Genomic DNA, 26894 nt, shown 5'->3' with positions numbered 1-26894 from the left:
ATTGTGAAGAAATTCTTGCACACTTAGGCCAATCTTCACTAATTCCCCCGGTTCAAGCTAGCAGCAACTTTCGCTATCTCCCCTTTCATTGCCCACTAATATGTCGTATGTTTCAGCAAGATAATACGTCATTCTTCTAAACCTCAGATAATATAGTAATACAAATGTTGGTCAATTTCTACTTTTACATATATTGAGTTATTCTACTTCCAGACATTCAGGGATAGAGAATTCTAAAGTTTCATGATCCTCTGAGAGAATAAATTCCTCATCTCTTCTTAAATGGTTAATATATTACTCTGAAACGATCTCCCTTGATCCATGTGGTTTACTAGGATAAGCAACCAACCTACCAATTCCTGCAAGAACTGTAGGTTTCAATCGTCACTTATCCTTATAAACTTCAAGGAGTTAGCAACAATCTGCCTATCCTATTTCTACAAATGCAGGCATAGTTCCCCTCATCCCATATATAAACACATGTGCAGAAATGCTTTTCATAGTTCCGCACAGTAATACGCATAGAGTCTCCCAGCACAGAATAAGCCATTTGACCCAACTCTTCAATGCCAATCAAGATGCACTATCTAAGTTTGTCCCATTTATCCACTCTTGGCTCAAATCCCTCTAAACTTTATTCAGCATTTATAATTAATTATTTTTATTGTTGTCCCTTCCCTCATTACTAGATATAACCCGTTTAAAAAAATAATTTATATAAGGAATGCAGACAACTGTTACTAACATTTTAACCAGGCTACTATTCTTCCTGTAAGTACTTTTTTATTCTTTCTCTTAGCTTATCACATTTTTTTCAATTTTGCAAGTCACTCTTTATAGTTTTTGCTCGTTTCTGCACTGATTTGTGTTAAAATTTCCCACAACTTTAAGGTTTCAATTTCAATGTTTCCCTGGACTGAGGACACTTGCTACATTGTGAGAATTGTTTCAATTTGCATCAGAAGTTTAGACTGTTTTATTGCACAGTTCTGTTTGTTTTCACATAGTTAAGCAAGCCAGCATGAAAAATGTGCTGAGCAGAATTCTCATATGGATGAAGGTTTCGAGATTTTATTTTACAAGTTAAATTGGTATCTATCAGAAATTGTGTATTCAATTCTCCATTCCAGTTTATATTCCAGTTTAATATAAGCAAAATCTAGAGTATGTATCTTAATGATATTTTAAATAACTCCATGTAACAGGAAATAATAAACAGTTGCATACGAAAGGTTGAGATTTAGAAGTACTGAAATGAATCCAAAACATTTATTTAACACATGAATTGAAAACAGTGGTTCTAATCAAGGAATTTTGTGTGAGGAATTAATACTTGAAAGTTGGTCTGTTGCCCCTGGTAAAAGTTTGTAATAACTTGATTCCAAAATGCGGTGTTCAATTCAGAAGTTTTGAAATTGGTTGAGAATTATTTGCTAAGTATAATAACATTGGATGATGGATGACATGCCTAGTTTAAAGCATTAAGTTGTTAATGAAGTTGTAAATCTAGTTGTTAAATTCTAGTTGGAATATAAGAGCGAAATGAATTTAATTTGAAGGCTGGAGCTATGCCTTAACGCACATTATAGAATCAGTAAATATTTTCCTAAAATCTTTATTGATACATTGCCGCCTTATTTTAAAAATAAATAAATAAATACATAAATAAAATCTTACAGGAAATTACAGGAAAAATCTTACATAGTAGCATTTCAAACTCTTTGGGAAAAATAGTAATAATATTAAAATCAAAATATCATGGCCGAAAGAGTTGCGCCTAACAAATAATATGCATGCAATGTAATAAAATGTACCAAGATGCTTCATATGATTGGTATGAAATATAATTTGACATAAAGCAACACTTGAAATTGGACAGATGAGCGAACACTTGATTTAAATTATATATTTAATGGAGTGTTTAAAGGAGGGAAATCAAGTTATTCAGGGTAATCAGGGGAAGGCAGCAGCAGCCAAGTTCATGGCACCGTGGGTGGCTCTGTGGTACAGGAGGGGAGGAAAAAGAGTGGAAGGCCTATAGTAATAGGGGATTCAATTGTCAGGGGAATAGATAGGCGATTCTGCGGCCGCAAACGAGACTCCAGGATGGTATGTTGCCTCCCTGGTGCAAGGGTCAGGGGTGTCACGGAGTGGCCGCAGAACATTCTAGAGGGGGAGGGTGAACAGCCAGTTGTCGTGGTGCACATTGGCATCAACGATATAGGTAAAAAATGGGATGAGGTCCTACAATGTGAATTTAGGGAGCGAGGAGATAAACTTAAAAGTAGGACCTCAAAGGTAATAATCTCTGGATTACTACCAGTGCCACGTGCCAGTCAGAGTAGAAATAGGAGGATATTGCAGATGAATATGTGGCTTGAAAAATGGTGCAAGGGGGAGGGATTCAAATTTCTAGGGCATTGGAACCAGTTCTGGGGGAGGTGGGTCCAGTACAAACAGGACGGTCTGCACCTGGGCTGGAATGGAACCAATGTCCTTGGGGGAGTGTTTGCTAGTGCTGTCGGGGAAGATTTAAAGTAATGTGGCAGGGGGATGGGAGCATGAGCAGAGAGACAGAGGGGTGTAAAATGAGGGTAGAAGCAACAGGTAGCAAGGTGAAAAGTAAAAGTGGCAGGCAGACGAATCCAGGGCAAAAATAAAAGGGCCACTTTTCAACATAATTGTATAAGGGGTAAGAGTGTTGTAAAAACAAGCCTGAAGGCTTTGTGTCTCAATGCAAGGAGCATTCGTAATAAGGTGGATGAGTTGAACGTGCAGATAGTTGTTAATGAATATGATATAGTTGGGATCACGGAGACATGGCTCCAGGGTGACCAAGGCTGGGAGCTGAACATCCAGGGATATTCAATATTCAGGAGGGATAGACAGAAAGGAAAATGAGGTGGGGTAGCGTTGCTGGTTAGAGAGGAGATTAACACAATAGAAAGGAAGGACATTAGCTTGGAAGATGTGGAATCGATATGGGTAGAGCTGCGAAACACTAAGGGGCAGAAAATGCTAATGGGAGTTGTGTACAGGCCACCTAACAGTAGTAGTGAAGTTGGGGATGGCATCAAACAGGAAATTAGAAATGCGTGCAACAAAGGTAAAACAGTTATAATGGGTGACTTCAATCTACATATAGATTGGGTGAATCAAATTGGCAGGGGTGCTGAGGAAGAGGATTTCTTGGAATGCATGCGGGATAGTTTTCTAAACCAACATATAGAGGAACCAACGAGAGAGCAGGCAATTCTAGATTGGGTAATGAGGAAGGGTTAGTTATCAGTCTTGTTGTGCGTGACCCCTTGGGCAAGAGTGACCATAATATGGTTGAGTTCTTCATTAGGATGGAGAGTGACATAGGTAATTCAGAAACAAGGGTTCTGAACTTAAAGAAAGGTAACTTTGGGGGTATGAGACGTGAATTGGCCAAGATAGACTGGCAATTGATTCTTAAAGGGTTGACGGTGGATATGCAATGGAAGGCATTTAAAGACTGCATGGACTATGCCTGTTATTAATGTAATCCTGATCCCTATGTACCAATACCATTGTTATGGTTATCATTATTCTTTTTGCTCTGTTTTTTGTTTTATTTTTGTTTTTTTTGTAAACAAAAAACAATAAACAGATTTTAAAAGAAAGAAAGACTGCATGGATGAACTACAACAATTGTTCATCCCAGTTTGGCAAAAGAATAAATCAGGGAAGGTTGTGCATCCGTGGATAACGAGGGAAATCAGGGATAGTATCAAAACAAAAGATGAAGCATACAAATTAGCCAGAAAAAGCAGCCTGCCAGGGGACTCGGAGAAATTCAGAGTCCAGCTTAGGAGGACAAAGGGCTTAATTAGGGAAGGGAAAATAGATTATGAAAGAAAACTGGCAGGGAACATAAAAACTGACTGCAAATGTTTTTACAGACATGTGAAGAGAATGAGTTTAGTTAAAACAAATGTAGGTCCCTTGCAGGTGAATTGATCAAGGGGAACAAGGACATGGCAGACCAATTGAATAATTACTTTGGTTCTGTCTTCACTAAGGAGGACATAAATAATCTGCCGGAAATAGCAGGGGACCGGGGGTCATATGAGATGGAGGAACTGAATGAAATCCAGGTTAGTTGGGAAGTGGTGTTAGGTGAATTGAATGGATTAAAGGCCGATAAATCCCCTGGCCAGATAGGCTGCATCCCAGAGTACTGAAGGAAGTAGCCCCAGAAATAGTGGATGCATTAATGATAATTTTTCAAAACTCTGTAGATTCTGGAGTAGTTCCTGAGGATTGGAGGGTAGCTAATGTAACCCCACTTTTTAAAAAGGGAGGGAGAGAGAAAACGGGGAATTACTGACTAGTTAGTCTAACATCGGTAGTGGGGGGAAATGCTAGTCAGTTATTAAAGATGGGATATCAGCACATTTGGAAAGTGGTGAAATCATTGGACAAAGTCAGCATGGATTTATGAAAGGTAAATCATGTCTGACAAATTTCATAGAATTTTTCGAGGATGTAACTAGTAGAGTGGATAAGGGAGAACCAGTGGATGTGTTATATCTGGACTTTCAGAAGGCTTTCGACAAGGTCCCACATAAGAAATTAGTATGCAAACTTAAAGCACATGGTATTGGGGGTTCAGTATTGATGTGGATAGAGAACTGGCTGGCAGACAGGAAGCAAAGAGTAGGAGTAAACAGGTCCTTTTTAGACTGGGAGGCAGTGACTAGTGGGGTACCGCAAGGCTCAGGGCTGGGACCCCAGCTATTTACAATATATATTAATGATTTGGACGAGGGAATTGAATGCAACATCTCCAAGTTTGCGGATGACACGAAGCTGGGGGGCAGTGTTAGCTGTGAGGAGGATGCTAGGAGGCTGCAAGGTGATTTGGATAGGTTGGGTGAGTGGGCAAATGCATGGCAGATGCAGTATAATGTGGATAAATGTGAGGTTATCCACTTTGGTGGCAAGAACAGGAAAGTAGACTATTATCTGAATGGTGGCTGATTAGGAAAAGGGGAGATGCAATGAGACCTGGGTGTCATGGTACACCAGTCATTGAAAGTAGGCATGCAGCAGGCAGTGAAGAAAGCGAATGGTATGTTAGCATTCATAGCAAAAGGATTTGAGTATAGGAGCAGGGAGGTTCTCCTGCAGTTGTACAGGGCCTTGGTGAGACCGCACCTGGAGTATTGTGTACAGTTTTGGTCTCCTAATCTGAGGAAAAACATTCTTGCCATAGAGGGAGTACAGAGAAGCTTCACCAGACTTATTCCTGGGATGGCAGGACTTTCATATGAAGAAAGACTGGATAGACTCGGTTTGTACTCGCTAGAATTTAGAAGATTGATGGGGGATCTTATAGAAAGTTACAAAATTCTGAAGGGGTTGGACAGGCTAGATGCAGGATGATTGTTCCCGATGTTGGGGAAGTCCAGAACAAGGGGTCACAGTTTAAGGATAAGGGGGAAGTCTTTTAGGACCAAGATGAGAAAAACGTTTTTCACACAGTGGTGAATCTGTGGAATTCCCTGCCACAGAAGGTAGTTGAGGCCACAGTTCATTGGCTATATTTAAGAGGGAGTTAGATGTGGCCCTTGTGGCTAAAGGGATCAGGGGGTATGGAGAGAAGGCAGGTATGGGATACTGAGTTGGATGATCAGCCATGATCATATTGAATGGCGGTGCAGGCTCGAAGGGCCAAATGGCCTACTCCTGCACCTATTTTCTATGTTTCTATGTTTCTATGTAAGTATGGGAGATGAAGAATATTTTGGGCGGCCTGTTGGGGTGTTGGTGGTGGAGAAGTTCCAGAGTTTGGGGACTAAGAAAATGAAAACATCAGTTTGTAAGCTATCAGTGATGGAAATATTAAAGGGGATGGGTAAATGGCCAGAGGAACACAGAAATCTGAGAAAAACGTAGGGCAAGAGGAAATTATAGGGTAAGACCATAAGATCTTGAGTGATAGGAAATAATTAGGCCATTTGGCCCTCTCAAGCCTACTCTGCCATTCAATCATGTCTAATCAATCTCTCCTTCCTCACCCCATTCTCCTGCCTTCTCCCCATAACCTCTGACACCCGTACAAATCTATCTATCTCTGCCTTAAATATATCCATGGATTTGGCCTCCACAGACTTCTGTGGCAAAGAATTCCACAGATGCACCACCCTCTGCAAGGGATGAGTGAGACCATGGAAACTGGTATATCTAAGTCAAACATAAAATTTGTGTATGCTTTGAATTCTTTTGAGCTTTAACCATTTAAGGTTTGTGTTAACCTGCATCTATAGAAATACCCAATGCAACATTATTTATTCATCTGACCGTTCTGAAGAAATCTGAAGAATTATAATTTTTGATGGTGCCATATGACATCCTTTGTTGGGTAATTCACATATGATGTTGTAGTATCACATAGATTCAGTGTGGGTAGTTTGTGAATCAGATTAAAAATAGTAATTTGGAGCAGAACAGATTTACAATCGATATTTCTAGATTGACCACACGAATCAACGTGGACACACTATAATTGTATGTTGAAATTCCATAGAGGTGTTCCTTTACAGAACTATTGTAGAATTGCAGCAGATAGGGGGCACTTTTGAAAAGGCATAATCTAGTAAGTAAGGTATTGCCATATATTAGAATGAATGGATGCCATAAACATTGGACAGCACAGTCCTCACATTCGCTGACATTTTGGATTTTGATTCTGCTTTGAGTCAGTATTGATCGGACCTGCTTGCTTTATAGCAAAATACCGAACAGGTCTTAAAGTAAGTGTAAATTAATGTGCAAACAACTGATTAACAAGGAAGAAAGAAGATAGTCAGAGAATAGCAGATAGATAATAGCACATTTTACGAATGATGGTGGAAAAAGCAACTAAAATAGTGAATGTGTTGACACTGACAGTGCAATGATGGCACACTTTCCTTTATCAATTTAGAGCAGCGACAATAAGAGTTGAGGTGTTTGGGGTATTATGTTAAAGATGTTAGAACACACCTGGAGTATTATGTGCAGTACTGGTCTCCATACAATTGTAAGGATGTTATTAAGCCGGAAAGGGTGCAGGAAAGATTCACAAGTGTAAAACTGGGTGGGCTTGAATTATATGGAAAGACAAGTGTTTTTTTCCCTGCAGTGCAGAAAGCTAAGGGATGGTAAGTATTAGGAATGAACTGCCAGAGGAAGTGGTCGAGGTGGGTACAATTGCAAGGTTTAAAAGACACTGGGACAAGTACATGGATAGGAATTGGCAAAACAATGGCAAAATGGGACTAGCTTGGTTGGGCAATGTGCTTGTCATTGACACATTATGCCAAAGAGCCTGTTTCCATAGTGTATAACTCTAAGACTCTAAAATAATAAGGGGAGAAGATTAAATATGTTATTTCATATTAATGAAAACCACATGAAAAGCAAAACAAGATGTATTGTGACTAGGAGAGGTGATGTCAGCAAAAGTGTTTACGTAAATACTGAAAATGCTAAGGCAACGCAACATTATAATTTTGAAAAGGTCAGTTTTTGTTTAGAATTTATGATTGTTTCAATGAGTAACAATCCTGGTGTGAGAGGAAAATTGGATTAGAAAGATTCTGGGAATGTTAACCACAGTTAAAAAAATAAATATGGTTGTTTCTTGTTAGAAATACACTTTGTTTCCCTGTAAATATTAACATTTAAAAATAATTTGACTTCCGAGAGGTTGGTGTGAATCGATCTTTTGGGGAAATTGAAACAGAATGATAAACATATCACTTTATCTGTTTTCAATGTATTTGTATTTTTAACATTTTTGCTTCTGCTTTTTGGAAGATGGTAAAATAACTAAACAGACAGCTGAAATCACTTTGTAACTTAACGGATTTATCAAGAAATAGACATGCTTATAAAAATGTGTAAGCATCAAATCAAACTAATTCAGCAGTCCCCAGCAGCCAGTGAAGGGAACAATCGGAAAAAGGTCAGGAAAGATCAATAAGCCAGTTCGGTATTCCGAAAAACACAGGGAATCATGGGATTTGTCAAAGGTCATTTGACATTTTTTTTTAAATCGAACGGGGTGCCTGGTAACGGGGAGAGCAGGGTGTAACAGCGAGACAGAGGGGGCAGATGCGAGCGGGAGACAGGAAGAGATGGTGAGAGATGGGGGAGAGAGGTTTCAGTTATACAGACAACCACTGGTAAAGCCATGGCTCGTTGCTTCTAGGAGAGTCGAGAAAATGTCCTCAATCGAGAGAATACAACTTCAGAACTCCCTCATCTCGACCGTGCTGGAGATTTCCGCGGGCACAAGGAACAAATGACCTAAAGTTTCCGTTGAGTGAACTGAGTTAACTCATCGTACAGCAGCGTTTTGTGAGAGTGGTTGGATCTCGGGATTGAGGACCCAGCGCCCGACAGGTGAGCGGGCTGCGGTAGCTTGTGCCTCTCCGCTCACCTCTGGAAGAACTGACACCTCTACTCCCCGGGTCGGGCGCTGCCTCCTCGACCCTGCTGCTCGGCGGTGGCTGACTAGGATTCCAGAGCATCGTTGATGCCTCACATCAGCTCCTGATTCCCCATTGCCTATCCGGATAATGTAACGGATGTTGGCTGAGCTGAAGCTGGTATCCAACCACTCATAAAACGCCAGTGTACGGCGAAGACGAGGACGTTAAGAACACTCAGTTCACTCAACTCAAACTTTAGGTCATTTGTTCCTTGCGCCCGCAGAAATCCCCACTCCCATCCATCCCAACCATGACGCAATAGTTGCTGTTTGTAGATTTTTGTTCTGCATTTAATAGGATCATCCCCAGCAGAATGGTGGACAAACTGTCTGTCCTGGGTGTTGGATCAAGGACTTCTTAACAGATCGCCCACAGACTGTCAGGATGGGGTCCAATCGCTCCCCAGTCCTAACGCTCAGCACAGGAGTGCCACAAGGTTGTGTGCTGAGTCCTATCCTATACACAATATACACCCATGACTGCACACCAACACACAGCACAAACCGGATCATTAAGTTTGCAGAAGACACGACTGTGGTGGGGCTAATTAAAAACAACGACGAGTCTGCCTACAGAGATGAAGTCCAAAAACTGACTGACTGGTGCACTAAAAATAACCTGGTACTCAACCCAACCAAAACAAAAGAACTGATGATTGACTTCAAGAGGAGGAGAGAGGAACCTGCCCCTCTCTACATCAAAGGAGACATGGTGTAGAGTCACTGACTTTAAGTTCCTGGGTACATACATCTCCCAGGACCTCACATGGACAGTGAACACCATCACTCTCGTGAAGAAGTCACCGCAGCGGCTATATTTCCTGAGGTCTCTGCGGAGAGCAAACTGCTGCTGTCCTTCTACCGGTGCGCCGTGGAAAGCATCCTCTCCTATGGCATCCTGGTGTGGTTTGCTAGCTGCACTTTGGCTGAGAGGAGGGTGCTGCAGAGAGTTATTAAAGCAGCACAGAGCATCACAAACACTCAACTGCCCTCCCTGGATGACATATACAGGGCACGATGTTTACGCCGGGCCACAAACATCAAACAGGACTCATCCCACCCTGCCAACCATCTTTTCACTCTGCTGCCCTCTGGGAGGCGATACAGGTCTCTGAAGGCCCGCACTTGTAGACTAATTAACAGTTTCTACCCACGTGCCATAAATGAACTAAACTCAAATAGGTAACACTGCAGGCAACACAACACTATTTGTGGGGCAATATAATGTGCAATATATTTTATATTTCTATTATCTATTTATTAATTTTATGTTATTAAATTCATTTACTGATCTTGCCAGTATATGAGAGTCAATGGTTGTTTGTGTTTTTGTTCTTTTAATCTTTTATCCCGTGTCTTCTATGTATACCACTGAAGGAGATGCAATGAAATTTTGTTGTACAGGTGTTGTGCAATGAAAATAAACGTATTTGATTTGATTAGATAGTCTAATATGTAGGAAGTCTGAAGGAGGGTGTTCTATCCAAAGGTCCGCGGACAGGAGTGTTGGCCCGTAGGCAGCGCGGAGGGGAGGCGGCAACCCCAGCTTGACACTGCCTGTCCCGCCGATGGGACAGGTGGGGTTGAGCTGGAGTTGATGCTTCTTTTCTACGCCGCCTGCGGGCCTGGGCTGCTGCTCCGGTGGGACAGGCAGTGTCGAGCTGGGACCGACCCCCCCCCCCCCCCCCCCCCCCGCCGCACTCCACCGCTCCCGCCCGGCTCCCGCCGGCCCGGGATCGCCCCCGGATGGGACACTCGGGAGGGGATGTGGATGGCTCAGCAAGGGCTGGTTAGTGACAGTTCGCTCACCGCCTGGCCCAGCTCCGCTCTGCCCCTATGGTACCGGCTGCCACTTCATCCAGCCAGCGGCTGCCTATCTTCAGCAGGATCACGGTGTCAGACGTAGGGGAGGGGGGGGGGTGGAGGGCTGCCGGCCAACCCGGCAGAGCCGAGCTGGAGCCAGCGACTGCAAGCCCAGAGCCACCCCGGACACCTCCAGACAGCGACGGGGCACCGGGGAGGGGAGGGGGACAACTCGGCTACAACGAGCACCCTCACCCCAGAGCCTGCACACAATGCAGCACCACCATTGCCGAGACTTTATAGCTAGTGGCCTATGACCTGGGCATGTGCAGTCGGAATACCGAACTCGCTTATTTGGTGAAGATTTTTTTCTTAAACTACAGCTGTCTCAAAGACAAAGTATTTTATTTAGCAGCCTATATTTTATTATTATTCTATTTCATATCCTTCTTTTAAATCGGTAATGTTCTCAAATTCTCCAGCATAGTCATTGCCTCATTAACGAGGCGAAGAATGTGATAAGGAAATCAAGTTGACAATGCAAGAAGAAAAATGGTTTTATGCACACACATGTTCATTCTAGAAACAATTTAAGTTTGGGAGTTCACCTTAGAGCGTGGGTTGAGCAATTGCAGGCCTCGAAGATTAAAAATAAATTGGAAAAGTAATGGACAATTATTTTAGCTCTGTATATTTTGCACCTTTCCATTTCCCATTTTTGTGCATTTGATTTATTTCACTTGCCAGCAGACCATTAATTTATATTCCATGATACAATGGCATTTGCTTAAAGAATATTTTTTGAATGTGTGCCATGATTTTCTATCTGATAATTCAAGTGAATGGCAAATAATGCACCGGGCAGCCAAAAGTCCTTATGCAGTGAAAGTACCAGATCAATTAATTATTCTAATGTTAACTTGTTAACTTGGAGTAATGTATTTTTTTCTAAATGTGTAATTCTATAGAATTCTATAGAAATTTGTCATTATTTGTTTTTTAATAGGATTATAATACCTTGAACATTGATGGAAAATTGAATAAGGATTATCAACAAGATTATCACCTTGAATATGGCATGGAAAATGATACACATACAATCATTGCCTTCTCAAGAGATTTGAATACTTGTGACAATGAAGATAAGATCATAACGGTACGTTAATCTCTCCATTTTACTTTATGTGATCTTACAGTAGTGAACAAAACTAGAATCATTGCATGAGACAAATGATACATGATACTGCATCGTATACCAATTCTTGTTGTATTTTGTACTTTGGAAAAACATTCTTGTGAGAATGTATCCCGTTGTAAGAGCTCCAAAAACTAGCTTTCTCAATCATTGTTGGGTTTAAGATGGTCATTTTAGTGCCAACAGTATGGGGAAATTAACAGGTCCCTTTCAGAATGGCAGGCACTGACTAGTGGGGTACCGCAAGGCTCGGTGCTGGGAACGCAGCTATTTACAATATATATTAATGATTTAGATGAAGGGATTACAAGTAACATTAGCAAATTTGCAGATGACACTAAGCTGGGTGTAGTGAATTGTGAGGAGGATGCTATGAGGATGCAGGTTGACTTGGACAGGTTGGGTGAGTGGGCAGATGCATGGCAGATGCAGTTTAATGTGGATAAATGTGAGGTTATCCACTTTGGTAGCTGAAACAGGATGGCAGATTATTATCTAAATGCTGTCAAATTGGGAAAAGGGGAAGTACAACGGGATCTGGGGGTCCTTGTTCATCAGTCAATGAAAGTAAGCATGCAGGTACAGCAGACTGTGAAGAAAGCGAATGGCATGTTGGCCTTTATAACAAGAGGAGAAACATAGAAAATAGGTGCAGGATGAGGCCATTCGGACCTTCGAGCCAGCACCGCCGTCCATTGTGATCATGGCTGATCGTCCCCAATCAATACACCGTGCCTGCCTTCTCCCCATATCCCTTGATTCCACTAGCCCCTAGAGCTCTATCTAATTCTCTCTTAAATCCATCCAGTGATTTGGCCTCCACTGCCCTCTGTGGCAGGAAATTCCACAAATTCACAACTCTCCGGGTGAAAACATTTTTTCTCACCTCAGTCTTAAATGGCCTCCCCTTTATTCTAAGACTGTGGCCCCTGGTTCTGGACTCGCCCAAAATTGGGAACATTTTTCCTGAATCTAGCTTGTCCAGTCCTTTTATAATTTTAAGTTTCTATAAGATACCCCATCATCCTTCTAATCTCCAGTGAATACAAGCCTAGTCTTTTCAATCTTTCCTCAAATGACAGTCCCGCCATCCCAGGGATCAATCTTGTGAACCTATGCTGTGCTGCCTCAATCACAAGGATGTCCTTCCTCAAATTAGGAGACCAAAACTGTACACAATACTCCAGATGTGGTCTTACCAGAACCCTATACAACTGCAGAAGAACCTCTTTACTCCTATACTGAAATCCTCTTATTATGAAGGCCAACATTCCATTAGCTTTCTTCACTGTTTGCTGTACATGCACGCCAACTTTCAGTGACCTGTGTACAAGGACACCCAGGTCTCGCTGTACCTCCCCTTTACCTAAACTAACCACATTGAGATAATAATCTGCCCCCTTGTTTTTGCTGCCAAAGTGGCTAACCTCGCATTTATCTATATTATACTGCATCTGCCACACATCTGCCCACTCACTCAACCTGTCCAGGTCACCCTGCAACCTCCTAACATCCTCTTCATAGTTCACACTGCCACCCAGCTTTGTGTCGTCCGCAAACTTGCTAGTGTTGCTCCTAATTCCTTCTTCCAAATCATATATATATATGGTAAACAGTTGTGGCCCCAACACCGAGCCTTGTGGCACTCCACTTGCCACTGCCTGCCATTCTGAAATGGATCCGTTCACTCCTACTCTTTGCTTCCTGTCTTCCAACCAATTTTCTATCCACATTAACACATCCTACCCCCAATACCATGTGCTCTAATTTTCAAAGGCTTTCTGAAAGTCTAGCTCCCCTTCATCCATTTTACTTGTCACATCCTCAAAAAATTCCAGAAGATTAGTCAAGCATGATTTTCCTTTCATAAATCCATGTTGACTTGGACTAATCATTTTACTGCTATCCAAATGCCCCGTTATTACCTCTTTAATAATTGACTCCAGCATCTTTCCCACCACCAAAGTCAGGCTAACTGGTCTGTAATTCCCCGTTTTCTCTCTCGCTCCGTTCTTGAAAAGTGGGATAACATTAGCTATCCTCCAATCCACAGGAACTGATCTTGAGTCCATTGAACATTGGAAAATGATCACCAATGCGTCCACTATTTCTAGAGCCACCTCCCTGAGGACCCTGGGATGCAGACCATCAGGTCCAGGGGATTTATCATCCTTCAGTCCCATTAGCCCTCCCAATACTATTTCTCGCCAAATGAAAATTTCTTTCAGTTCCTCTACCCCCTTAGATCCTCTGTCCTTCAGTACTTCTGGGAGATTGTTTGTGGCTTCCTTAGTGAAGACAGAACCGAAGTAGCTGTTCAACTTTTCTGCCATTTCCTTATTGCCCATAATAATTTCACCCGTGTCTGCCTTCAAGCGACCCACATTTGACTTTGCTATTCTTTTTCCCTTAACATATCTAAAGAAGCTTTTTACTGTCCTTCTTTATATTCCTGGCCAGCTTCCCCTCGTATAGGAGTTGAGTATAGGAGTTGAGTATAGGAGCGCAGAGGTCCTTTGCAGTTGTACAGGGCCCTAGTGAGACCATACCTGGAGTATTGCGTGCAGTTTTGGTCTCCAAATTTGAGGAAAGGACATTCTTGCTATTGAGGGAGTGCAGCATAGGTTGAGAGGGGATCTTATTGTAACATATAAGATTATTAAGGGTTTGGACACGCTAGAAACACGGCAGGAAACATGTTCCCGATGTTGGGGGAGTCGAGAACCAGGGGCCACAGTTTAAGAATAAGGGGTAAGCTATTTAGAACGGATATTAGGAAACACTTTTTCACACAGAATTGTGAGTGTGGAATTCTCTGCCTCAGAGGGCGGTGGGGGCTGGTTCTCTGGATACATTCAAGAGAGAGCTAGATGGGGCTCTTAAAGATAGCGGAGTCAGGGGAACTGGGGAGAAGGCAGGAAAGGGGTACTGATTGATACAAGATACAAGATACATTTAATTGTCATTGTCAATTGACCACCTATCTAATTGTTTCTTAAATATTACAATAGTACCTGCCTCAACTACCTACACCGGCAGTTCGTTCCATATCCCGACCAACCGTCGGGTTTCTATTAAATCTATCCCCCCCTCACTTTAAACCTCTATCCTCTGGTTCTTGATTCCGTTACTCTGGGCAAGAGACTCTATGCGTTTATCCAATCTATTCCTTTCACAATTTTGTACACTTCAGTAAGATCACTCCTCGTCCTCTTGCGCTCCAAGGAATAGAGTCATGGTCTGCTCAACCGCTCCCTGCAGCTCAGGCCCTTGAGTCCTGGCAACACCCTCGTAAATCTTCTCTGCGCCCTTTCTAGCTTGACAACATCTTTCCTTTAAAATATTGCCCAAAACTGAATGCAATACTTTAAATGTGGCCTTATATAACTAAAACACAAACCCCCCACCATACTCAATACTCAGCTTGATGAAGACCGAAGTGCCAAAAGCCTTTTTGACCACCCTATCTATCTGCGACACAACTTTCAAGGAACTATGTACCTGCCCTCCTAGATCCCTCTGCTCTTTTGAACCAGAATAATTATTTGCCACCAGAATGAAATGCTATGGCTGATGCTAGACACAAGAAACTATTAGAGATCTGTGCAGTATGTTGTTGTTTACCCCACAAATTTGATAAAAGGTTGGTGAGGACCAACAATTTAACAATCATTCAAGTTTTATAAACAAGGGAATGATTTAAAGCCTTGTTATTATTCGTACGCTTTCCTGAAAATCCATTTAAAAAAACTATAATTGACCTAATGTATTATGAACTATTTTCTGATTTGAAAATGTCCTTTGTTTTAGTCAGTTTTGATGATCAAAATATCAATTGATAGCCATTTCCTTTATACTTAGCTCTTACCACACTCTCCTTTGGAAGGAAAGAATTCTGTCACTCATGATGCTGCTGCAATAATGCTCCTTTCATACTTCTCAAGTTTCCAATGAGTCATTAATTTTATAAATGAGAAACACTTCTTCCAGCTGTGGATTCTTCAATCATTTTCAGCAATGGCTCACTGTTAATACAGAATAGCTTGTTCAATTAGCAAGGACATAGAGGTCGCAGCAGACTGCAGGATGGTGAAACAGGAGGATCTATTCTGCATTACAACACCCCACTGGTATGTTCTGTAGGCACTTAAGCACCATGGAACAAATGAACTGCCTCTTTGCTATTTTCAAAGTTGGAGATCTAAAACAAGTTGGAAATAAAGCCATTACTATTAAGTAGCAAAGAAGGATATATATAAAAATAATGGAGGTACATCAGCAGCTTTTCATGCACTTGACATCATCCATATCTTCCTTCATACCATATCCCTTTGTTTATGAATACCATGCTTTCTGACTTATTTGTATGCAACCACATATTATTATTAATTGTAGTGCTAACATGTACAGAAACATGCATATCATCTGTCCCAAAAATCTTTCTCCTGTGGTCTTGCATCTTTGGAAAAATATCATTTTTGCTTGATTTAATCTGCAAATGAATTGTACAGAGTAGCAATTCCAACAAATCTTTGGGTCATTTAAAGCTTTAAGCCTTGTGTTGGCTACTTATTTTTAATTGAAATGCATTCTTGAAGTCGGGAGTCAGGAATCAGGAGTCCTAATGATCTTAGCTCAAACCATCCTTCTTGAACGTTCCAGCTCTGTTCATATAATCTTGCACGGGCTCAACCAAGACAGAACAACCAAGTACCCATTGTGCAAGTACTATTGCAAAATATATTTTGCTGCCAACAATTTAACATTTGGCAACATACAATAATACTCAACAGCAACTAATAAGACTTATTTTGCTATCACTACATGTAGAAACAATTTTATGGTGGTTGCAAAGAAGAATGAGCCATTAATATGTCATTTATTTCCAGTGGCTGGAAAAGGTCTTTCATCAAAAGTGGAACATTCTCTGAATTGAAATGTAATTTTCTTTTCTCTTTCCATGCTGCCAGACCTGATGAGTGTTTTCAGCAATTTCCCTTTATCCAAATCTTTGTTTATAATTTATGTATCAACTTCTGCACTCAAGTGTCACAGACTGTAAATACAAAAATGACCCTTTTATTCCTTATCTCTTTTTTGTTTTACTCGATTTTAATCTTCAATGTACATCAGCATATCTAATTTTGTTTACTAGTCTCTGTTGTAGCAACCTGTCAAAGGACCTATGAAAAAACAAATACATCACATCAATTGGTTTGCCTTTATCTATTCTGTTGGTTAAAAAATTCCAACTGAATCGTTGAATATGATTCGCCTTTAGCAAACCCAAATTGATCCTACCCATTGCATGCTTCCTTCCTTAGCTAAATACTAAATTGGTGGTAAAGTACCTTACTTGGCCTCATGTTAAAAATGTATTATAATAAAATAATGTCTTTTGAAGAAGGATAATGGAAAGTGTAACAGCGCAAGATAAAAAATAATCAAAGAATAGGCCAAATATACTCATTATAAAGCTATGGTTAAAGTGCCATTATATGGCTTGTGTTATATGCCTGTAATAATACAAAACACTTCATAGATTTACAAAGTATTTTATGTTGGTTATGTTGGGTAGGTGTGACTCCCAGTATCTGCACATCATGGAGTTAAATAAAAGGCTTGGTGGCCTGTTTTGGCGAAAGATTTTGTTGGCAAAATGATTTGTATAGAGGTGGATATCAGGTTATTTCCTGTACTTTGAAGATTTTTTTTAACATCCATTTTAACTGAGATTCAGAGAATTGATTTACCTTTGCAAACAATTTTAGTTATCTAGTCATGACATAATTGTATTGCAAATAAACCAAATATTTTTGCCTCTTTCTGCTGGCCTATTGCTGCCATGTATTAATCTATTTGAAGAAATACATTTTTGATAGCTTTTCTAATTTACTCTCCACTAATATCTAATTATATGCATAATTTTGGATGATGTAATCATGATGTGATAAATCTCCTTGGATTTTGAATTTGATGCATCATATATTTGAATTCCACTTTACTCATCTTTCAATTTAGAAAATGGTAGATTTCTGTATGTCATCTTTTCAGTCCACTTATGCTCTGGGGTTAGGATTGGGTTTGATACTTGGATCACATTTTGAGCAAATGTGATTTTGCGGCATGCCCTTATAAAACATATTCTGTCATTCCAGTATGAACCCCGCATCCCAATAACATGATCAATCTTCCAAATGACAGGATTGTGAAGACCGCCAGCAGGATTATTGGTGCTCCACTCCCTTTCTTGCTGGACATATACAGGAAGAGATGTATCAACAGAGCCATCTCCATCATCAAAGACCCCTACCATCCATCGCATCACATATTCTCCATCCTGCCATCTGGGAAGAGGTACAGAAGCATTAGCTGCAAAACCAGCAGGATGCTCCTCAGCTTCTTCCCGCAGGCTATAAGATTGATAAACGGACTTAGCCCCCTACCAAAGTATCGCGCACCAACCATCAACCTGGACACACTGCAGCAGCTGTCGATCGGAACGCCTGTTGATGTTTAGTAGAGAGTAGAGTGTTTAATTTAATTTGTTCATGATATATGTATTTTTATTTCTATTTACTTGTTGTTATTTGTACTGCACACTGAATGGACACTGGTTGAGCAACGTCTTTTTGTTTCCTCTGGGTATGTGAGTACTCAGGAAATGACAATAAAGATATACTGATACTGATACTGAAATGAATAGACAAAATTTGAAAATGAATTAATGAATAATTAAACAATACCAGAAACCGTCACATGACACGGAGTATACCATTGCATTTAGTGTACAATTGAATAATCTAAAGTTTGACTTTGTTTATTCCTTGTGTTTAGGAGAATACAGTTAGGGTGATATGGGCCTATCATCCAGATGATGTGGGGCAAGATGGTCCACAATATCACTCGTCAAACTGTGGAAGAAAAAGTCTTCATTTGCTAAACCCTGAAATGGAAACTTCAATTCCTAGTGATGTACTTACTTTCAACATAAGACATCAAAACGTAAGTACACATAGTAGATTTAATAGCATCCATTTTAGGACTCATTCATTTATAAATATTATAATTAAATGTTCTGCTTTCTCTTCCCATGCAAAAAAAAAGTATACCTTATTAATATAATACTTTTAATAGTTGATTTTTGTTTAAGACAGGTCCTGATACCTGAAAAAGGTACAACTTACTGGTGTCAAATCTTTAAGCTGCCAACCTTGACCAAAAAACATCATGTAATAAAAGTGAGTAATGCACCTTCTTTATTTCCAGATTGTTAAAATTATAAGTGATAATTCAGCAACTTGCTGTGGAGGTTGAATCCAAGAGAGTTGATTTAATCTGTTTATTTCCTATTTCTTTCCACCTGACATTCAATTGGTATTGTTCAAATCTGTTCCATGTCTCTAACCAAATTAAGGACTTGCCTTAAATTATTTGTGCGACATTCAGGATACTGAATGGAAGAAGCATGTGGGTTTCTGTAGAACTGTCCTGTTGGCTGATTATCCTTTGGAGTAGGTAGACAAAAATGCTGGAGAAACTCGGCAGGTGAGGCAGCATCTATGGAGCGAAGGAAATACAAAGTCAAGTCAAAGTATCCTTTATTGTCATTCAGACCTTTCGGTCTGAACGAAATTTCGTGTCTTGCAGTCATACACATAATAAAAATACCAAAAACAAACAATTAACACATAATTTAACATCCACCACAGTGAGTTCACCAGGCACCTCCTCACTGTGATGGAAGGCAAACGTCTTGGTCTTTGTCTCATCCCTCCTTGGTCTCCCTCTGTGCTGAAGCGATCCAGGCCTCCGATGTTGTGACCCCGCTGGGTGATGGTAAGTAAGTCAGTCCCGTGGCTGAATCCGAGCTCCGTGAACGGGCCGGTTCAAACTCCGCGGCCCGGGGCAGTCGAAGCTGCCGAAGCTGCCGCCCTCCAGTCCAACGGATGAAGCTGTTGTTGCGGAAGCTCCGGAAAAACAGGTCACCAACCTGTGACCTGCGAGCTCCCGACGATGTCATCCACTTGGCGTGCGGCTGAGCCTCCGAAGTCGGGCCGCCGCCACCAGAACGCCGGTACGCCACCACAGCTCCAAAGTCGGGTCCGCCGCCGGAATGCCGGAACGCTGCCACAGCTCCGAAGTCGGGCCGCCGCCGGGAACGCCGCCACAGCTCCGAAGTCTGGCCCGCCGCAGGAATGCCGCCACAGTTCCGAAGTTGGCCTGCCGCCGCCGCAATGCCGGAATGCTGCCACAGCTCCGAAGTCTGGTCCGCTGCCGGAACGCCGTAACGCCGCCACAGCTCCGAAGTCGGAGCCGCTGCCGGAACGCCGCCAGAGCTCCGAAGTCGGGTTCGCCGCCGGAACGCAGCCACAGCCTCGAGGCCGCCAGCTCCACCGTTAGGCCACAGCGCAGACGGAGACGGGGATACGACAAGGAAAAGTCGCTACCCCCCCGAAGGAAGAGACTAAACCATGTTTCTCTCCCCCCCCCCCCTCCCCACACACACACACCTACACAACCTAATAAACTAAATTGAACTAAATTTAACTAAAACAGACAAAAGAAAACAACAAAAAAATGAAAAAACAGACGGACTGCAGGCGAGCCGCAGCTGCCAGGCAGCGCTGCCACTTCCGGAAATAATTAAATAGGCAACGTTTTGGGTCGAAACCCTTCGTCAGACCCAAAATGTTGCCTATTTCCTTTGCTCCATAGATGCTGCCTCACCCACTGAGTTTCTCCAGCATTTTTGTCTACCTTCGATTTTCCACCATCTGCAGTTCCTTCTTAAACAATCCTTTGGAGTAGGTTTTCTGTTGGGAGTTGAATTAATATTTTGTTCTCCGGATTCAAATATGTTGCAAGTTGGAATACATAAATTGTGTAGAGTTCCTGGCTAGCATCGTAGAAGAATGAAGAGCAAAAGATGAATTCAATTTAAGCAGATGCTCCAGTCCATTATGGAGGAAGTGCTACCCAGTCGGAGGCATCATCTTTCGGATGAGACTTTAAATAGTGTGACTGATGCCCCTCAGATTTATGTACATTGTAAACTATGCTATGTTACAATTTCATAGAAGGGAGGTTTTTGTCCTGATATTTCCTACTCAATCTCCAGGATTAAAACAGATGATGTATTAATTACAATTTTATTTATGGGACTGTGCTCTGGCAAATTAGCTGCTGTTTCCCATATTACAACAGCATTTACATGTTAAAATATATTTCACTGGCTGCAAAGCCCTTTGGAACCAAGTAAATAAAAAAATATATATTTATTTTTAACTTTTAAACACAGAAACATTAAACAAAATGAAATGTAACTAGGCTTATGGTTCAACCTATCTTGTCGTATTTATGCCTCTGTTCAATTTGTAGTAATTTGACCAAGTTCAACGTCTGAGTGATATTAGTGGACTTTAATGTCAAAATAATGACTGGAAAGTACCTTTCCTGCAACCGAAAATAACAGGGGTTTTGAATTACAGTGGAATAAATGCATTGGTTACATCAGTACAAATGTTCAACTGTTACAGTTTCCTCTTGGGATAACGGGATCTAAATTGAGTCTTTAAAAATGAATGACTTTTTTTCCTTGAATTTGTTGGTAACTTATCCTGCCAGTACAAATCATTAATATATTTGTGCTTAAACAGCCAACAGCAGACCAGAACCAAGATTGTTTATTCCTAGCCATCTTAAAACCATCTCTCCCTCAGTTTGGTCACAAAAGCTTTATACCCCTTTAACTTGGTTTTGGTTTGTTTCAGCTCTGTTTGTTTGCATTTTTCATCTGCTTTGCCCTACTTTAAATTTTGTTTTACATTCTCTTTTTAACCTTTTCCAATATGAGAATAGATCTAAAATTCCTGTGGAATTCCTCATGCCTTGAAACAGCTGGAATAAGGTCGAGATTGAGAAAAATGATTAGAATTTGTGAGGAAGGAAGGTTGTACACACCCAGGATTAGCCAGGAGATTGATCCGGAAATCCCTCCGGACCAAGTTTATGATGTCCAAACAAATGTTAATTTGCCGTCTGTCCTTGACTGTAGAGGTTGTTCACCCAATTGGTAACGGATCCAGGAATCATCCTGTTTGTATTTTTTTTAGATATATATATATACTGAACTGTTTTGTTATGTTTTGTGGGTTTATTATGGGCTTTACAGAGTACTATATTTACATATCTGTTGTGCTACTGCAAGTAAGAATTTAACTGTTCTGTTTTGGGACATATGATAATAAATCACTCTTGACTTGACTCTTGAGATTTCGTTGATCAGAAATTCTATAAAGATGAATTGTAACCAGATGCTTCTTTGACAGTTATATTCTGAATTATGAGCATATTTCTCAGGGATTACAATTTTTGAAATCCTTAATATTTCAAAAATATTTTGAGTGTGCCTACAAGGCAAATAAAATGTCATAGAAGGCAAGGTTAATAAAATGTCATATGGTAGGTAGCAATGGGAGAGGTAAAATAGCAGCTAGCAGCAAAAGAAATCAAGACCAATTTGTGTTTTATTTACCAAGTGGAAGCAATAATGTCAATAGTGGTCTTTCAAGGGTTCAATTGAGTGAATCGATCATACGATAGCAGAATGCTTCATATAGGTTTTTTCAGTGGACTTCATGCATTTGCAGAACATGTAGCAATCTCTGTATTTAGTGGAATAATGATGTAATATTGTTAATGGAATATTGATTTAACTGATACCATGTGTTTAATTTTCAAGGCAAAGTAATGCTACTTCAATGTGTTTAGTCTGCATTTAGTATTACCAACAGTATGTAGGATTCAGTAAAGAATATGCTTGAAAAATAATACTGAATACAGGTGGGGAAGGGTTGGGTGGAATTTCATTTTATACTATGTTAATTGATAAGATTAAAAGTATTGACAGATAAATTATGCTTTTTTGAATGTCACATGGCTCTAATAACATGATGACAGCATCTGGCAATTACCAAAATAATTTGTTCAAGAAGGAACTGCAGATGCTGGAAAATCAAAGGTATACAAAATTGCTGGAGAAACTCAGCGGGTGCAGCAGCATCTATGGAGCGAAGGAAATAGGCAACGTTTCGGGCCAAAACCCTTACAGAAGGGTTTCGGCCCGAAACGTTGCCTATTTCCTTCGCTCCATAGATGCTGCTGCACCCGCTGAGTTTCTCCAGCAATTTTGTGTACCTACCAAAATAATTTAATTTACTCAGATTATTATTATTGCACTATATTTGTTATTTATTGAGTGTGTGCATGTGTATACACACACGGAACTTTTTTTCTTCTCCCATTATGTATTATGTTTACGTATTCTGTTGTGCTGCAGCAAGCAAGAGTTTCAATGTCCATATGACAATAAAACACTCTTGACTCTTGACTTGAAAAGGATACTATGAAAAGAAAAAAATAATAATATGTTGGCATGTGAATCTTTTGTTTGGGGAGACTGGAGATAAGGGAGAAACATTTTTTCTAAATTGAAGTAAGACAGCTGGAGGATGTCATCTTAGTTTTGCATGGCATAGTCTTGTACTTTGAGACCTGGGCCAGCGTGCTGGAGAGCTGCTACATTAGAGGTAGTGACACTGTGCAGCAAGGCAAGCTGCTCAATGTTTACTGGTGAACTTTGGATCACTCTAAGAGGTAGACACTAGATTGTGAGGTGCCTGCTTCTGGTGGTCACCCAGGGCAATGGGTAACAGCGTTCAGTATGAGATGCAACAGCATACATTATTTGATGTTAGGGGAAACGTGGGCACATGCGAAGATGGAATCGCCCATTAAACAGCACGCCATCAGTGTGGATAATCTTTTCTGCAATTCGTATTGCTGAAGATTTGGATCCGTTCAAATGCCACAGTTCAGCCCTGGTATTTCGAGCAGACCTATAGGTATTTCACAATTCCATTGCTTGACAAGTGGGCACAGCAGTAAAGATGCTGCCTTACAGCGCCATAGATGCTTGTTTGATCCTGACTACGAGTGCCATCTGTACAGTTTGTACGTTCTCCCCGTGACATGCGTGAGCTCCAGTTTCCGCCCAAATTCCAAAGACGTACAGGTTTTTTGGCTAATTGGCTTGGTAAAATTGTAAATTATCCCTAATGTGTATAGGATAGTGTTAATGTGCAGGAATCGTTGGTCGGCTCTGACTCGATGGGCCGAAGGGCCTGTTTCCATGCAGTATCTCAAAACTACACTAAACTAAGTTGTTGATAGGAGAGTAGTAAACAGATGGCTTAACGAGTCCGTGGATGAGGAACTATGAATCCTTGAAGTGCACATTGAGGTAGGCATCACAGCAATCATTGTGTGTCATCGGCTGGTCAACAGAAAAAAGATGTTCATTACTTGTGCAGTTCGTAAGACTCCGAGGGTTCACAAAATACAAATCGTCTTTCTCCCCTAAGTATTCAGGCATGATATATTGGGAAAGTTCAACTTCTGTAAGCCTCTTTTATACATTAGCCCTCTTTTCAGAGAAGTACAATAAGTTTGATTATGGGACAGCATCGAAATTCAGGTATATTTGTTTTTATTAATGGCATATTTGTGATGGGTATAATACTTGCCCTTAACACTAACTGTCATGGATAACAAAAGTAAAGACTGAGAGCTAACGGTTGAACCTCCAGTTGCATGTCATTAACAGCCTTAACGTGACCACATAATACTGGATTAAAAAAACTCACATATCTGGTTGCTAATGGCAACTCGACTATTAGACCGCTGATTTTTTTTCTAGCAGTTAATCTTTTAAAAAATCTAGAAGTAGAACACAGTCTCAGTCCAAGATGTTTTTTGACTGCACGTTGCAAGGACTGAATTAGTATTTTGGGGAAATTTGGGAAGAGGATAACTGATTAATCATTGTAAGATCAACAACACTGATCTTTTGTAATACTTGCCCAATATATGTTAATTTTAATAATTCCACTTTGTTTCAGGATGGTGTGTACTTAATTCCAGCAATGATTAATGGGGAGTTTTGGAAATGAATAATCATTCATAATTTTATGCCTGCATACTCTGACAAATAGCTTCCTAGTTTTTTCATGCACCATTACACAAGGACTAGATTGATTGTTTAAGAGCATAATTTGGGGGAAGGATATAATTTATAAAAAGGCCATTGTGCATGAGAGCATATAGCAAGAATGTTGACAACTTGGGGAATGGCTGCTAATAGATCAACATTTTTTCAGGCTGTCTATAGGCTGTGATTAGATTAAAGCATTACTCTAATAACTATGATATTGTACAATTGATAAAGGAACTAAAGCAACCAAATACTGTTGAAGCAAAAATTTTAAAAGACGCTTCAATTAAAGACCAAACACAATATATTAAGACAATAAATGCAAGCATTGCAGAGGGTTTCACAACCAGAGAAAACAATGAAGTAAGATTTTGTCAAAAATAGCAATTCTTGTGCTACACTTGGTTATGTACTCTCCAATAACTGTGATTTTTAAATGTGAATCACGTATTTGAATAGTTTGACTCTTATTCTTTGAAAATGTAATGGGATTGTAAATGATCATCTGAACAGGCAGATGGGTCTTCAGTTTAACATGTAATTCGTCAATGTAGCATACTTTCACTGTGTAGATTGGCTATTGTATGTTAGCCAATCAGAATGTTTACTAGTAATAACTCCGCCTAGTGCATGCTTTATAGTGTTAAGAACTCGTTTATTACATTTAGTAGATGCAGCAGACTGAACGTATAATGTACTGCATATCTGACTCTGAGAAGTCTATTAAAGATGCTTATACTTTTACCCGTGTACGAGTCAGGTAATTACATGGTGTCAGAAGTAGGTGGCTAATGAATTGGTACGCGATAAGATTGTGGGGGGAATGAGAGATTGCATGCTAAGGGCTGAGCTCCTTCGTAACCCAGAACTGACTTTAGATCAAGCTATTCATTCATGTTGCATGGCAGAGGTTGTTGCCCCGCTCGCAGACTCTGCTCCTCCCAGCCCACATCAGCAACACAACGTTAATCTTGCTAACTACTCTCCCCGCAATGTTTCAAATGTGCCTTGGAAAGGTTCTAATGTGCCTGCCACGCGATGCCTCAACTGCAACTATTTCCACTCTAGCCCATGGAAAAATTTGTCACCACTGCAAGAAGCTTAATCATTTTGCGATGTGTTGTCAGTCTCGTGGGAACGCTACCTCAAGGACAAATCTGCACCTGTTACAACAAGAACTGCCTGACTCTGAGTCCCAAGAAGACGACGATGCTTCCCATGAGCATGATTCCGATAACACCGACAACAACTCAGCAGTGCTCTCTCTCCTACGCTCCTCCGGCAAACTGCTTGACCCAGCAGTGACCATGGTGATAAACAACAAGACCCTGACTGCTAAAGTTGACATGCGTGCAAAGGTCAACGTTATGTAATTAAGGGAGTTCAACAAGATCAGGAGCACAGAACTAAACACTGTCATAAGGAACCGATGGCCCCAATAACAGTCAAACACCCCGCTCGAAATACGACCATACTTCCTGGTTCATGACGAACTAGTGCTACAGGACGGGATAATCGTCAAAGGCCACAAGGCAGTCATCCCTCCCACTCTACGGGGTGAGTACTATGACGACATTCACAGAGGCCGCCCCGGCACGGAGGCAACTTTAAAACGGGCTCAAAATGTTGCCTGAACAATTTTCAATTGTAGTTTAAGCAGTATACATTATTTTAGGATTTTTCACTTTTGATTGAGTTCAGAGTTGTTTCATCTTAGTGATTCTTGAGCTTTCCTGCTTCATTTCTACATAATTTATGTTTAGTCATTCGCAAACCTATTTAAATATTAATCATTAATGTTATAATAAACAACTCTATTTAGAGTTTATAAATGTGATCTGACTTTTTTTAATATAGTGTATATCCTGAGATTTGTCGCTGCAGATTTTTGAGACATTATTAGTACTCTTTAGGAGAGCTCTCTCTTATCACTTTCTTGATGGCATTCCTCTTTGTGTTAAATCATGGACACCATCTGAGGTGTTCTTCTGCATTCAATGTTATTGCCACTACTTCTCATAAACTGATAACAACTGCATTTTCCGCGTTCCCTTTTGCAAATGTTTCTGCTGCCTTTAGAAGTGTTAACATGTAGGTCTTATTCCATCTTTGGTCCTCTTCCTGCTGAGCTAAGGCTCCAGACAGAGCAACTTGTTTTCTATATCCTGCCAGGACATTCCCTTTGAAGATATTTTAATTCATTTTAGTGAATACTGATTCCCTTCCAGGGCCCCAAAGCCAGCTTGTGGCAAGTGTGCACTGCATACATGTCCAATAATTTTGATAGATATCTTGATTATATTTCAGTCAGATTGTTAGAATTGTAAAATATTGCA

The 26894-nt window shown here is 40.6% G+C and overlaps 1 protein-coding gene across 2 annotated transcripts in view; it reads left to right on the top strand.

Annotated features, from left to right (window-relative positions):
• Window positions 1–26894, top strand: part of moxd1 (monooxygenase, DBH-like 1) — a 69343-nt gene that overhangs the window by 6489 nt on the left and 35960 nt on the right. For both annotated transcript variants that reach the window (XM_055635603.1, XM_055635604.1), the window contains exons 2-4: window positions 11316–11465; window positions 18342–18509; window positions 18662–18745. In XM_055635603.1, the coding sequence (XP_055491578.1) occupies window positions 11316–11465; window positions 18342–18509; window positions 18662–18745 (402 nt within the window). The remainder of the gene's footprint in view (window positions 1–11315; window positions 11466–18341; window positions 18510–18661; window positions 18746–26894) is intronic.

Source organism: Leucoraja erinacea, chromosome 5, assembly GCF_028641065.1.
Source record: "Leucoraja erinacea ecotype New England chromosome 5, Leri_hhj_1, whole genome shotgun sequence".
Lineage (NCBI taxonomy): Eukaryota > Metazoa > Chordata > Chondrichthyes > Rajiformes > Rajidae > Leucoraja > Leucoraja erinaceus.
The sequence above is the reverse complement of the archived record's forward strand: the minus strand, read 5'-3'. Positions and strand labels throughout refer to the sequence as shown.